Source organism: Gadus morhua, chromosome 10 (genome assembly GCF_902167405.1).
Source record: "Gadus morhua chromosome 10, gadMor3.0, whole genome shotgun sequence".
Lineage (NCBI taxonomy): Eukaryota > Metazoa > Chordata > Actinopteri > Gadiformes > Gadidae > Gadus > Gadus morhua.
The window spans coordinates 6901225-6916666 of NC_044057.1; the positions used below are offsets into that span (position 1 = coordinate 6901225).

The 15442-nt window shown below is 46.6% G+C and overlaps 2 protein-coding genes across 2 annotated transcripts in view; both read right to left on the reverse strand.

The window, feature by feature from the left end:
* The window catches only part of ccdc88b (coiled-coil domain containing 88B), a 46991-nt gene extending 40454 nt beyond the window's left edge, over positions 1-6537 (reverse strand). The window contains exons 1-3 of the mRNA XM_030368402.1: positions 6287-6537; positions 5006-5154; positions 4170-4278 (exon numbers count right to left, since the gene is read on the reverse strand). Coding sequence (XP_030224262.1) covers positions 4170-4278; positions 5006-5154; positions 6287-6343 — 315 coding nt within the window. The 5' untranslated portion in view covers positions 6344-6537. The remainder of the gene's footprint in view (positions 1-4169; positions 4279-5005; positions 5155-6286) is intronic.
* A 2067-nt stretch (positions 6538-8604) lies between these two features.
* Positions 8605-14835, reverse strand: rom1b (retinal outer segment membrane protein 1b). The gene is made up of 5 exons (XM_030368403.1): positions 14051-14835; positions 12896-13138; positions 10857-11044; positions 10173-10419; positions 8605-8901 (listed from the first exon to the last, which is right to left on the reverse strand). Exons 1-5 carry the CDS (start codon positions 14198-14200, stop codon positions 8674-8676), a joined length of 1056 nt encoding a protein of 351 aa, XP_030224263.1. The 5' UTR covers positions 14201-14835; the 3' UTR covers positions 8605-8673.
* Between the last annotated feature and the right edge of the window lie 607 nt (positions 14836-15442).

The window sequence follows — 15442 nt, forward strand, 5'->3', positions numbered from 1 at the left end:
GACGACTGAAAGCTATTGTTTGGATCCCCATTGATAGAGGCACCCAACAGACTGAGATTCTCTCAGCAGCACGCTGAGCTCTGATTCTAACTACCTTAAAGTAGACCTGTAATTACTCTTGGCACACATACTGTATTCGAAGACTTTGTTATTATGTTATATATTCTTTTGAATATTTCATAAGTTCATAGCTATGGTTCTGTAATTAGGTTTATTGATCTCTACACTCATAACCCTCATTGAGAACAAAATAGGAACTTTGAATGCAGCTCGCAAACGCCCTGAGCTTCTATATATTAGTGATATCACAAATTGTTCTTCATGCACATCTCAAGGAAGTATAGAGAAGCCGGTCTTATAATTATGTGTTTAATTACTTTGAAGTCAAACGAGATAAGGAGCCTGACACGCTGACGGGAGGCGGTTCATATACTGAAAGGCTTTTTCATTGTTGCTGTTTTTCTCACTCCCGGCAACATTCCCACCAGCTTGGAGCGCGTTCCCGCCATTATTGGAGTGGTGGTCCTGGCAACACCAAAAACAACTTTGAATCCAGTTTGAGGCCAAGGCTTCCCCCAGGCTCCTGCCCAGAAACCTGGCATCTCTGGCAGCGCGTCCGCCACAGTGAACACAGCGAAACAGAGAGCCCCCCCCCCCCCCCCGCGCGCGCTCCGCGCCTCACGCAGACAAGCACTGCCTGTGTGGGCGTCCGCCTAATTGAGTTGGAGTCAGGTTCAGTTGGCGTTAATTAGCTTACCTATACCTCCGCAACCTCTAATTCTGCCGGCAGAGAAAGAAAAATACATAATCTGTCGAGACACACAAAAAACACACTTTCTCAAGCGCAGTTTAGCTGTCGATGAGCCATGCAATGAATACACTGTCTCTCGCTCCAAACCCACTCTAGAAGCCCGTTCCCTCTCCTCTACCCTTCCATCAGGGCATAATCCTTTTCATCCACACACACAGACATGCACACGCACACACGCACACACACACATACGCACAGCACACTCAAGTCACAGTTAGAACACACGTTCTCTCACTCTCATTTGGTATGCAGTGGGGAAGGGAGGGGAGAGAACGCAGTGGTGGTGGTGGAGGTTGGGGGGGGGGGGGGGGGGGAAACACCTCTTAGCAATCACACAGTCTACAGTTTTGTCATCAGAACCCTGCGCAGCCAACCTTGAGTTATCCAGTCCTGTGGGGCATATAGGCGATGTCACCCACTCCCTAATACGGCCATGTGCTCATCCTCACCCCCCTCTCGCTGCCTCGTGCCTCGTGACCTTAAAGAGTCTGACGGGGTCCGTCTGGTGGAACAGACCCCTCCAGGACAGAGTGTTTGAAGGGATTCTGAAGTGCATTATTTCTTTCAGTGGCAGCAATATATACAGATATTGTTCTGGTTCTTCGGTGTCTTATCTGTTGGTAAAAAAAAGAAACACCCTGCTTTAAGAGATTAGGAAGAGATTAGTTTTGAAGGGATTATTGGAGTGATTGTATCTGCGATGATACTCAGACCCGGGCAAGAATGACTGCCGGCTGACTATAAGGTTAAGTACAGCCCTCGGCGTACCTCAAGTTGTAGCATCGTAATTGAGTGGGAATTAGTTTGTATCCCTGTAGTTTATCTTCTGTCTATCTGCAGAGCATATTTGACACATTCGCTCTGATTCTTGGGAAGGAAAATGCCATCGCAGATGATTCTGTATTCTTTTTTCTCATCTGTTTCTCCTATTCAATTATAGATACGGGAATCATAATGGGATACTGATGAGTACGTATAATTTTCCCTTGAAAAGTATGTGCAGTTGATTTCCAACTGTTAATCAGAGCCTTGTCATCTCAGCTTGATAATGTAACACATATCCGACCCATTCATTTCAATATCATTCTCACTAAGAAGGGAAATCAGCATTTAACATTTCCATCCACAAAATATGATGAATCAAACTCAGCTTAACTCATTAATTCAGGTGCTTGAAATTCAATCTTCAGGCGAAGAGAATATAATAAATATGAACTGCCACGTCAATGGTAAGAATAATGAAGTGAGTGCTAATCCTTTTTTTAGCGTATTTTCTGCTGAGTGTTTTGTATTTATGTCTGTAAAGCTACACAGGTGGTACACAAGCTCCCTCTCTATATATGTATAAAAAACCTGAGGCCAGAACGTAGAGAGCTAAGTCTTGGCTGGCTGGTTGCTTTCTTCAGCTGGTGTTCGTATTCCCAGTAGCTTGGGACGCACGGCGCCAGATACACAAACGTCCCCAGAAGAAGAAGTAAAAGGGGGAGAAAGGGAAATTAGAATTAACAGGGGAGCCTATTCTGAGCATACCTGGTGGACCTCGACAAAACATTGGCCCAATATAGCCTCGCTAATTATCACTGCCGTCCCTCGCCAAGGCAAAGAAACACAAAAAGTGATTCAATGAAAAAAGAAAGAAGTGAAACAAGGGGAAGCAACGCCTTCTTTGAGTGTGTGTGGGTGAGTGTGTGTGTGTGTGTGTGTGTGTGTGTGTGTGTGTGTGTGTGTGTGTGTGTGTGTGTGTGTGTGTGTGTGTGTGTGTGTGTGTGTGTGTGTGTGTGTGTGTGTCTGTGTGTGTGCGAGTGTGTGTGTGTGTGTGTGTGTGTGTTTGTGTGTGCGTGTGTGCTACGTGTGTGCGTGGCTGCGTGCATGTGTGAGCGTGTGTCGCCTTACGGAGCCATTTAGCCTGTTCCACTCCCTTCTCTCGCGGCCTCTTCCCTCCCCAAAATCTGAGCATTGCGTGACGTTGTGTCTCTCTGTTACGGAGGAACACTTATCGCAGAAAACTTGAACCCACAACACTTGGTCGCCCATGCGCCCCAGCGTGGCTCCGTACGGTGATGCCGAGCTGTTTGATATCTTATGTTCCTGAGTCCCCGTGACCCTGGGACTGGTTGGTACAGGCGAGGTCGCTGCTCCTCTCCATTCCTCTCACTCGCCCCCTTGTTTTGGTTTTAAGGCAGCGGCTGTTTCTTAGCAACAAGACTGATGAGGACAGAACTTTGTATTTCTCCCCCTCCTCCCCCTCCTCCCCCTGCTGCTCGTTTTCTGGTTCAGCCTCTCATCGGCGCGTTCCCTCGCTGTGCATTAACACCAGAATAGACACAAGCAACGTTTTTGGACTTTTTTGTTTTAGCTGCCTCCTGACGTCGCTATTGCAGATATGTCAATAACATGAGTCTGCCAGCGTGGAGTTTGACCTAGGTACGTCCTTGTGTAATAAATAGTAAATATTCAAATAATAAAAATGATTAAACCTGCACTTTGTAAGTTTTCGCATTAACAACTTAAAGTGGCTTTAGTCTGAGCCTCAGTTGTAGGATTTCAATTCCAGACGACAGTTAGTGTCTCTGAGATTACAAAAGTCTGAATAAAAATAATAAAAACATTTATAGAGACAGAATCCCTGGATGGAAAGCCGCAGTAGAAAATGCATATAGGGCAGGTTTAGGAGTGTCTATGGTTGCCGACAGAGGCAATCAGATTAAGTGAATCCCAACTCTGGATCGGAACAGAGACGCTCTGATTACCGAGTGTTTTGTGAGCATTTGAATGGAAACACTTTTTACACCAAGGAGAACGTGATTTAAGTTAATCACTCTGGATCCCCACTCTGGTTTGAGGGAATAAGCTATTCAGGGAAAAACACTAAGCCTAATGGGAATGCTAATGCTAATATCACTTAATAGCACATACATATTGTTGTTGATTGTTGTTCTGTGGCGTACCATGGAGGACCGATCAGAAAGGGGCCTTTGAACACTTAGAGCTGCCGTAGATATGATTTGAGAGTTATAAAGAGAGCATGCCATGTGATTGACAGGCAGGATAGATTCATCTAAACCAATCAGGCATCTCTTCCCTGATTGGTTTTGTTGAATCCATCCTGCATCAGAAATGAATATGGCGACCGGCCTTAAATCGAATGCTTGGATACAGAGGCAAGCACTGTCAACTCAGAACAGATATTCTTTCAGAGCATTTCACTTAAAAAGCTGATTGACGACTTTGGCATTTCTAACCAATTACAGCTCTTAGATCCTACCTAAAGGCCCTTTCATTTATTTTTAAATGTTTAAAGTGTAAATTCAACCTCCTTTAAAATCCATTTCAAAGGTTGATTTTAGCATATGTGTACCTGGTAGAAGGCCCTGAGGTGGCGGTTCAGGATGGAGAAGTTCTGCAGTCGGAGCATGCGGCCTCCGGCATCGCGGTGGTAGAGTTGCTCCACCTTTGGGTTGGGATCTCTGAAAACACAGCTAGTAAGTTAGAGATATGGTTCCTTGGGGTGTCTGAGAACACAGCTCAGCTAGGTAGAGATACTGTTCCTTGCCAAGAGATTACAATTCACGCAACAGTGAATTGTGTGCACGGAGTAGGGATCAAATTTTAATCAGCCTGAGCATAACACCAGCAAAATTAGGTTGCGAAGTTTGTCGAGAATAATAAATAATGATTAATGTTTCATCGTTGGCGGTTATAGACTTAGATATAACCTTATAATGAGTTAACAGAAGCACGCCTCTCACTGGAAATGGGCTTAGTATTGCAGCTCAACTTGCCTGTGTATCAATAATGTTAAAACAATATTGAACTCAAATTTCTGTCAGACCTACCAAAGTATAATTAGACTGTTGAATTATACTGTTCAAACAAAGATGCTATAGAATAAATTCAAAATGTCTTAATGATAAATGGTTTTACTTTCAAAAGTATTCCTTTGTCCTTGTTTGTATAGCCTTGGTTTATCTCCCAGTGCATGTGAGTAGAGGGTGCATCAATAATAATAATAGGCCTTATAATAATAACTACATGAGTCAAGAGATGGTTTATTAGGTATCCTTTGAATAAACTTGATAAACACAATAATCGAAGCGTCTTGGTACCATCTCGGAGTGCAATGCTTCCTTGGATTACAGCCATGTTTCGTGTGGAATAGAGTCGAAGCGAAACCAAAATCTTGGTCATGCTTACATCAACCTCATGACCTCGTTGAGGAAGACCCCGTCGGTCAGCCTCGTATACCAACTCCCGGTTCCCCGGGGGGGCGGGTCTGCGTCCGGGTACGGGCTGTGGGGGGGCGGTCTACCCGCTCCGTCCACCATGGGCTGGAACAGCAACACCTGGGCCCATGATCGCACGTCAACAACAGACAAAGCGACAACGCGGAGGCTCGGAATATAGACGGAGGTATATGATATGGTCCGCTCGGGATTGTTGTTTTATTCTAACGTCGATGGCTCGTGCGCGCCTGTAGTGTGGCATTCTATAGTCGGCCGACAGGAAGCTACTTCAGACGGCACGGGGCGACACCTGTTCGGACAGGTGGGCGCCGCGCTGTCACACTGGGAAGCACTTCACAGTGAAGAGAAGAGCCAAGCGGGACGGCGGCCAAGGTCTTCCTGTGCTGCGGCTCACTGTGCCAGTTCACACTACAAAATAATGAGGTTTAGTCCCAATCCCGGACCCGGGCCGCCTCTTAATAATGCACTGTCTATAAAATGACCTATAAGCGAAAAGCATTGGCAGTAAGTTAAACTGAATACATACATATTGCTGAGGAGCTGAGGCCTAATCAGCCAGATTGTATCTGTGTGCGTGTGTGTGTGTGTGTGTGTGTGTGTGTGTGTGTGTGTGTGTGTGTGTGTGTGTGTGTGTGTGTGTGTGTGTGTGTGTGTGTGTGTGTGTGTGTGTGTGTGTGTGTGTGTGTGTGTGTGTGTGTACGTACGTACGCGCGCTTGTGTGTGCGTGCCTGTGCAATGTAAACCCTTGTGGTTATTACTGCAGTGTCGTGGTGAGTGTGATGAGACACTAATGGCGTGTGTGTCATTAGTGTTATTCTCTGCAGTCTATGCAGCGGTGCGAAACTGTCAGAGGAAGCAGTCAAAAGGAGAAGTTTGCTTTGCTCTTCTATATGAACAATAGAGAAAGAGACCGTAGAGTTTGTATCTATTTTCTTTCTTTTTGTTTGTTTGTTGTTTTATATTGTTGGTAATGGTAATGCGCTGATGTGTTTCAATAGGCCTAGTGCTGGGATACTTTTGATTGGCCTCTGTTCATAATAACGAGAGCCCATTGCTTCTTAAATGGAATATATATCCATGAGACCTGAAACAACTTGATAGAAGTGCTTGGTTTCGTGTGCAGGGCTAGACTACTTGTTTTAAACTATTTCACGGTAACGTCCAATAATAAAGTCTTTATCGACCATCCGCTTCATGTCGGTTTGAAAGGAGTAATTTATAAACCACGTACCCATTTGGCCAACGCACTCTCCAGGAATTCCTCTATTAACTCCATGTTAGCCACCATCGGTGAGAGATCAAAGGACCACTTAATCAAACAACAATAGCCAGCTCAAGGCTACAATCAGAAGGAGAATGAGTGTTTCATAAGGACATGTCGGTGGCCCTACCACTCCCTCCCTCTGCGTGACTTCTCTTTCTTCCTGTCAGTCATCTAGTTCTGCAGCACATTGCAAAACCGCACCGGAGTGTTCAACACGCACGTGTTACGTATGTGGAACCACCGTCCTCCTCCTCCACCTCCTCCTCCACGTCCTACATCAGAGAGACCCCGGCGTTTCAGCCCAGCACCCTCAAGATGGACGAGGGGACCATGGAAAGTATTGAGTTTTATTACCACCTATGTTAAACAATGAACCCATCCGAATTAAATTTGTGTGACAGATTCAAGTTTAATTTCCTGCCAATGACCAGCTCTAATTTAGATAAGGCAAACGAGATGCGCGAGATATCTGCTTAATTAATTTCAACGCTAGGAACTAATGAAGTATTGTACAACAGCGAACTCTGCTGGTGGTAAATGCAAGGCGGCTGTCGATTGATGGATAGACGCGGCCTTATTTATTCATTCGTTCGTTTGTTTATTCATTTATAAATGTTTTTATTTGTTTATTTATTTACACATTTCCCTCCAAACAATAAAACCAACAACAGCCGTCTTCTGTTGAGTTCTTGGGATTTTAATTACAAATCACCAGTATTCCTAACCTTTCATTTACATATTCTAAATATTTGATGAATCTTCTGAGAGAATAATAAATAAGTAAAAACCTTTGCATGGAAATTCTGTAGATATGGTATTATTCTGGAACGGAAACAGCCCCCTCTAGGATATGACAGAACCAACAGTTGGTTTGTCTGTGGAAATAAAATCAGTTTCCTTGACTTGCACACTGTTACAAACTGTGAGCAGGGTTTCTTGCACTGCAGAGCACACCCTTCCAAATTTGTGCGTGCATGTGACTGTGTGTATGTGTGTGTGTGTGTGTGTGTGTGTGTGTGTGTGTGTGTGTGTGTGTGTGTGTGTGTGTGTGTGTGTGTGTGTGTGTGTGTGTGTGTGTGTGTGTGTGCTGATAATGCTTGTGCAGCAGTTCTGAGATTATCCACAGTGGGATTATCAGATTGGTATAGAGCTGCCAGAGGATGGAAGATGACAACCTTCATCTCGTCACACCCTTGTAGGACACTGCTAAACACACACTCAGACTCAGTGCATACAGACACTCGCTGGCCCACTGTCGTACCTGCTGAACGCCACTCTGGGGTTCTAGACCAATCTACCAGCGGGTCATCCACCAGTCTGCCCCCATTCAAACATAACATGTACAAAATGTAGCCAACACTACAAAGCAGTTAAAAAGATCTACCTTTAATATTTTTAACAACGTTTAACAACTTATCAGACGTCTAACAATTACATTTCAGTCGGTAACTCTAGCTGTGCTACAGATAAATACCCTGGGCGTGGATTTCTCTCACATGAACATAATGTAACAGTGAGTCGAACAGATTTAAACAAGGGGCTTTCACGGACAATGATGTCTTAGTGGGCGGACACAATTGGATTAATTCGAGTTGGCTTGTTTTTAATAGATGCAAATCCTACCCCCCTGTGCTTTACTCTCTCCCTACGGCGAAACAAAGGAGCGCCGCACCTCTCCTGCAGATCACTGATGTTGACACGCTCCGTGATAAAAAGAAAGAAAAGCTCCTACACCCAGCGTGTTGCTGTGCAAAGCCCGATATCCCCCCCCCCCCCCCCCCCCCCGACGGGCCCCCCCCCCCGAACCCCCCCCCCCCCGACGGGCCCCCCCCCCGGAACCCCCCCCCCCCCCCCCCCACGGGCCGGCAGGGCGCACAGTGGAGCACAGATGCTGCTCCGGCCGGGTATAAATCAGCCTACCTCGTCGGACTCCACAGATGTTGTACCCCGACGCCCCCTCCCCGCCACCGCCTGCCAAGTTTAAATCACTGCAACCCCCCCCCTAAAAATAAACTCCCCCACCCCTCTTATCACTCCCGCCACACCGATTAGGACGCCGCGCTGTTCTCTCTCTCTCTCTCTCTCTCTCTCTCTCTCTCCCTCTCCCTCTCCCTCTCCCTCTCTCTCTCCCTCTCCCTCTCCCTCTCTCTCTCTCTCTCTCTCTCTCTCTCTCTCTCTCTCTCTCCCTCTCCCTCTCTCTCTCTCTCTCTCTCTCTCTCTCTCTCTCTCTCTCTCTCTCCCTCCCTCTCTCTCTCTCTCTCTCTCTCTCTCTCTCTCTCTCCCTCTCCGTCTCTCTCCCTCTCTCTCTCCCTCTCTCTCTCTCTCTCTCACTCTCTCTCTCTCGGCTCCTCTTCTCAGTTGGCAGGCTTCTCGCCCGCCTCCTCGTCGGCGGCCCCCCCCTCGGCGTCGGGCCCCACGGGGCCGATCTTCAGCAGGCCGAGCACGGCCGCCCGCAGGTCCACCAGGGAGTCCTTCAGGCCCTTCTCCAGCAGGTAGCCCTCGCTCTCCTCCTCTGGGTTCTCCAGCGCCATGGCCCCCTCCACTGCCGTCTGGAGGTACCGCATGCTGGCGATCACCGACACCTGGGGAACCCGAAGGTCAGAGGTCGGCTGATGTCAGGATGAGGGGGCGGGGGCCAGGGACGGGTCTGACTCTGTTGTGGTCGACGCCACAGAGAACGAGGTCCGGGCGTACGGTTTGAACCGGTGGAGCCAGTCTGCGCTGGTTCACACGCCGACGCATTCTTAGATCATTTAAACCGTTGCTCAGGTTCAATTCATCTTCAATTCAATAGATTGCCAAGCATCACTGTGAAGCGATAATCTTTTAGCAAATCTGTCACGGATCATTTCACCGTTTGTAATTTGAATCTATTATGTTGTTATTATGGATACGGTCCAACATAACACATTCAATCCAATTTGTACTTGAATGTGTTCATTTCAAGTACCATTATTTCCAGCTTTCCAGAAGAATTCTAAAGCTACGCTACATTAATGTGAGATTAGCCGTGCTGTGTAAAGCGAGGAGCTATGCCCAAGTCCTTGGTTTTCACAGAACCCACACTATTCATGTCTCTTACCAGATGGGTATCAAACAGGATGATGAAATTCTGGGGCAATTTCATTCTGCCACGAGATAAGTCAGTCCTGAAAGACTGCTCGCAAACACTGCCGTGTGCCGAAGACCAGCTTACACTTTAGAGACGTGTTGAGTTGGAGAGTGGATTAGTTCTGACAACCCGCAGACTACTGCCTCAAATGACACTTCATGAAACTGCAATTATCCTGAGAGAAACACATTGCTGTTGCTTATGTGTCTGACATGGGGCCTTGTTTATTGTATTGAGTATTGAGTAGTAATAATCACAAAAAACGGTTGCCAACTAAATAGAAATTCAGGAATGCATCAAATTCTGTTATTGCAATATATGTTTCTGATTAAATTGATTGACAAATGCTAGAAACAATATATCATTGGCAAGACAAGTGCCATCGCTGGGTGGTTTGTGATGGTGACTATGCCTTTGTCTGATATCTGTGGGTGCATCTTCAGTCAGAGGTAAACTGTAAGACTTTGATGTAAATATACAGCAAAATTCTTATCTACTGTATTTATATTATACAGTAATATTACTAAACAGTACCTTGCTGGCGAAACGGCTGCAAGTACTTTACCGTAATTTTACAGTGAAAAGTTTTACATCGTAGAGCTAGATGATATTTGAATAGACTTTGAATCCAATTGGTGTAAAGGGTTTGAACACAAGAGGATTAGAACTGAAATAAGATTTGTTAATAATGTTAACATATCTCTGATCAATATTCTCCTATCTTCCCATTGGCTCACCCACCTGTATGAACATGATGGACAGCACACCGGGACCAATGGTGTTCAACATCTCCATGTAGTAGGAGACCAGAGCCTGCCGACAGCCCCGGCCGTAGAGGTTGAGCTCTTCTGATTGGTGTTCGTAGTTATAGTGGGCGTTGTTGTCCAGCAGGTGGTACTGCAGGCAGGGTCGCGGGGAGCCGGGGTTACAGCAGCTGAAGGGGACGCCGTCCACCAGGTAGCGGCCGTCAACGTTGCTCCGGATACGACTGGACGGAACAGAGGAGCAGCGAGGGGGAGAGTGAGAGCAGGTGGACGAGGAACACTGAAGAACAGTGGAAGCGACCAGGAGACAGGAGACAAGAGACAATTCTATGTATCGTATTCTATATTGTATATCGTTCAAACACACACAGTTAAGGTATATTATTTGTGTACATAATGTTATTTGACATTGCATCACATGAGTTCAGTGCAACGTTTCCATTGATGCTTTTCCACTCTCCCACCAGTGTTTCTTTCTGTTCTACTCCAGTGCCTCCTCCTATTCTACCTCTCCTCATTCCCTCTATTGCATATTCCTCGGTATATATATGTGTATTCCTCTGTCTTTCACTCGCTAGATGTTTTGCAGAAGGGATGAGAATGTAGCGCCTCCTACATGTCATGGGAATCAGTTTTCCGACCACACCCTAGCACCACTCACTCCTTGACCTCCTTGTGGGTGAAGTCCAGGTACCGGTTGCTGATCCACTGAACCTCAAACCAGTCCCGGTAGTTGTTGTTGCCACAGCAACGATGCTCGATCTGCAGCCGGTCGATGGTCTCTTTTTGGAAGCAGCGGCCCGGAACGTCGGTGTCCCTGTAGAACCGGATCCCGTTCCTCAGGCCCACCTGGGGGGGGGGGGGGGGGGGGGGGGTCTGTTAATGGGGCTCAGTTTTACACTACAGCTCAAACGTTTTTTTTTAAATCAGAAATACAGTCTAGACAACATGTTAATGGGATAAATGATTATTAAGATTTCTAATGGAATATCAAATAGGTGTATAGAGGCCCATTTCCTGCCACTATCACTCATCTGTTCTAATTGTCTATTGTTTAGATATTTGTTTTAAAAGGCTAATTGATGGTGAGAAAACCCTTGCGCAATTATGTTAGCACAGTTGAAAACTGTTGAATAAAAGATGAAAACATGAAATTGCCTGGGTGACCCCAAACTTTTGGACGGTAGTGTATGTATGTAAATCATTTCAGCCCCCCCCCCCCCTTCTAAACCATATGGAACTCACTTCCTATGGAGGTCCTTAATGCTGGGGTGACGACCATCAAGACTTTGTTTCTGTGCTGTTTCATTCTTTTATTATGCTCTATTGATATTAAACCATATGTCCTGCATATCAAGGTTGAGTCTATTTTAGTGCCAGCTCGGCCGTTGGTATAAGATTGTTTTATGTGCACTACACCACACACAACAAAAGTGCAGAACACAGGAGAGCAAAGTGCAGAGACAGTAGTGCCTACAAGACCAGTGTTCAGAATCAGATTGTGCCTAGTTGTACCATGGTGTCATTTATGGAGAGGGGGGGCTCCTTTAGGTGTGTGTGTGGTTGATAGAATGATGACAAGACAAGAAATCTTTTTCATTCCTCACATTTTCAATTTCATACCCTGGAACTCCCCTCAGATGATTGATCTTCGCTCTCTGGCTCTGCATCGCCTCCCTGTCTCCACTATTCCCCTTAAAGTCACACCCTTTGGTCTGCTAGTAATGCTATTCAAGGCAATTCAGCACAGGGACATTCTTTTTTCTTCCCTCATTTCATTTAAGGATGGCGCTATTATACGGTATTACACCCCCATTACTACTCCATTATCCGGCCATTCACCGCAGCCTCAAGCTTCCCTAATGATGATCCCTCCTCCCAACTTATTTCGGACGTAGATAATTCACAATCCTCTTGCCCACCGATCCCCACACTGGTTTAATGCCTTAAATTACATGTATTAGTCTGTTCTTCTAAGACCTGCTTAAAGGTCTCCTATTATACTACTTTCTGGTCTTAATTTCTTATTAATGACTCCTATAGAGCAACCTGACACTAATCACAGCACAGAAAACCATGTAGATTTTCAGGAAACTCTTCCTCTCATCTGGGCGCTTTCAGCATTCTCTGTCAACGCTTGTCTTCGTCCTTCTCCGCCCCCTCGCCCCCCTCCTGCCACCCCACTCCGTTGTGATTGGTTACCTTCCGGAAGAGCATGTTGCAGCATTACCATAAAATCCGGATTGTTACGTCTTAATGCATGTATGTCATTATTTGACACTTTAGTATGGTTAACCTGACAATAAATCATTAAAACAACGTTTATAGGTCATAAAAGTCGAAAAAGCATAATAGGTGCTCTTTAAGGTATTTAATTAACAGGATAAATAATCACGTACATTTAATAATAATAGACTTTCATCAATATAATACAGGAGGCGTTAATGGGATCAATCGGTATTGGCTATTTTGTAGGATTCTAGTAAAGTAAAGTTAACTTTCGTTGTGCGTTGTTATTGCCTGTGAATGAAGTCAGTAGGCGTTCCACACAGTGGGCTGTGATCCATCTCCTGCACTCATCGCACCTTCTCCAAAACAACACCATCTTCTTCGCCCCTCCCAACGGAGCTCTGAGCGCGTCACCACAGCAGGCACGCGTACACACGCACTCGCACGCAACGCACAGCCACACGCACGCACCTTGAGAGACTCCTCCAGGTGACCCTGCAGCGCGTAGCTGAGAGCCATGGCGGAGACGAGCAGGGAGCACAGAAGCACGGCCAACGCGAACCACGCCAGCAGGAAGTTCTTCCAGCGAGGGAAGCGCTCGGGGTCCAGGGAGTCCTGACAGATACGCCCCGCGAACCAGTTGGTGCCGATGGCTGCCAGGCCCACCACCATGAGGATGTTAGGTACGATGTGGATCTCCGAGTTGTCCATCACCTGCGCGGCAGGAAAGAGGAGCCTCGGTTTGAACAGGTGCCGCGAGCGGCGCCTGCCAAATAAATGTTGTTGGCTGCCAACAGGACACTTAATCACCCCGCTCCCTTTGGCGGGTAATAACCCAGATTCCACTCAATTGATACCCCGAAGTAGAGGAATGCAATTAGATCATGATGTTTTCAACCATCGGGCCACTTTGGGCGGAAAATGAAACATTTAGATTCATGTAGGCTACTAATTGCAGAAGAAATTACTTGGGCCAAATTTCCCATAAGGCTGTCCATCACTCAAATCATGTTTGCCCCGTCGTTGTTATAAATTGTAATTGCTTTGAGCAAAACTCTTCCCCGTTCCCATTAAAACGTAAACAGAGGTTCCAAGGAAACCTGTTTCAACAGGATTCTTAATAACAAACAAATAAGGAATTTAAACCTTAAATGGATAATGAGGGCTTAATTAGCATAATATGCCTAATGTTGTCCAATGTCTTATTAGGGGCTGGTATTTGTTTTTAAATATATTCCATCCAGCCAGGATTATCTTGAAGTGAATCAGACTCCTATGAACTTTTATCCCCATGACACCCTCCAGTCCACGCTCATCACAGGCTGTGAATACTAATCGGAGAGGTCTGCCTCCTGTGTTTTCAGTAACTCTCATTCAGTAGTTTAATAAACGCTGTGTGTTTGGGCTTACCTGTGTGTGTGGGTCTGTGTGTTTATGTGCATACATGTCATGCATGCGCGCATACTTGCCTGTGTGTGCATGCGTGTGTGTGTGCGTGTGTATGTGTGTGTGCATGTGTGTATGTGTGTGTGACAGCATGTGTGTGTGCAATCGTGTCAATGCGCGTGTTAATGCCTGCATGCGTGCATGTGTGTGCGTGTGTGTGCCCCCCCCCCCCCCCTCTACCTCAGCCCTACGGAGCAGCTCTGTCTTCAGGTAGAGGCCGAGGCAGAAGGTGATGGCGCCGGAGAGCACGGCGAGCCAGGAGAGCAGCCACAGGCCCTGGGCCAGACGCACGCGCCGCTGCAGGGGGAACATCATCTTCAGGAGGGCCATGGCTCCCTACGGCCAGGGGGGTGGCAGGGGACGGGTTAGGAGGCGCAGTCCCTCGACCGGCCCTCCACCGAGCTCCAGGTCAGCAAAGGTCTGCCGCTGTTGGAGGTCGGGCCGACCAGGTCAGAGTGGGCCCGTCGCTGGCCCTCTGTGGGGGAGATGTTAATGGGATCAGAATAGTTCCAGGTGCAGCGGATAAGTAGGTAGATCCCTTACACGGCCAAGGACGCATTCATCCTCAAGGGTGATAATCCAGATAACGATGAAACACTTTCCCCCTCACGCGGGCGGTGTCCGGACAAAGGGGTCGACTTTAGAACCCAACAACCGTGAACTGCAAAGAATAAGCGCTGTTTTCAGATTGTGATAGAAGCGTTTGACGGGGGTTGCGCGCTCGATAAAACGTAATCCTCGGGTTCCTGTGGATGATCAGGGCTGCCCTGTGAGTCCAAAGTGTGCCGGTGTTCCGAGCTGTCCTCCACGTTCCCCTCAGTGGGTATTTTCTCCTTTATCCGTGATATTGGTCAGCGAGGCCCCTCTGGTTGGGTGTTCATGGGCGTTGGCCCGCCTAAACCACTGCACCCATGGTCGGAAGATACACGCAGAATGGCCGGAGGGGAGTATTGGGAGACATAATCCCATCGCCCGGGATCCTATTAAGGCCCAGGGGCCAATGGGAAAGCAGGCCAGTGTATGGATCAGCAAACTTTCGCTGATGGACAGACACGTCATGTGGGGGAGATTGGACTGTTATGACGGGTGCACTATGGGTCATCCCCACCCACTGATAGGCGGGTCTTAGAAGTGTAAGGTTGATGGTGGAGGTGGCTCACAGCAGCCTGAGAAACTGGACAAACAACCTAACACACAGTTGTTTTCAGGGCCCCTGAAAACAACTGTGTGTTACATTTCAAGGCTAACAACATAGATGTGTGTTTCCAGGCTCAGCCACCTACGATTGTGTGTGTCCATGCGTTAGTTACTTACTCATGGACAAATTCCTTCTATTAAACTGCTTTTATAAAAACTATATATATAAGAAATGTGTTAATGCTGGCATCAAACGACATTCAGCAGTGCATGAATACTCTTTCAATTAAACCTTTTTTAATAAATGTTTAATTAAACCGTTTAATTAAACCGTGTTTAATTTAAGCAGTGGCTTTTTGCTTGTTCTGGTGGTGTCATTCAGCAAACATTTCTACATAAAGTAAATTATATTATTTTTGGGCAGAATCCTTTGAA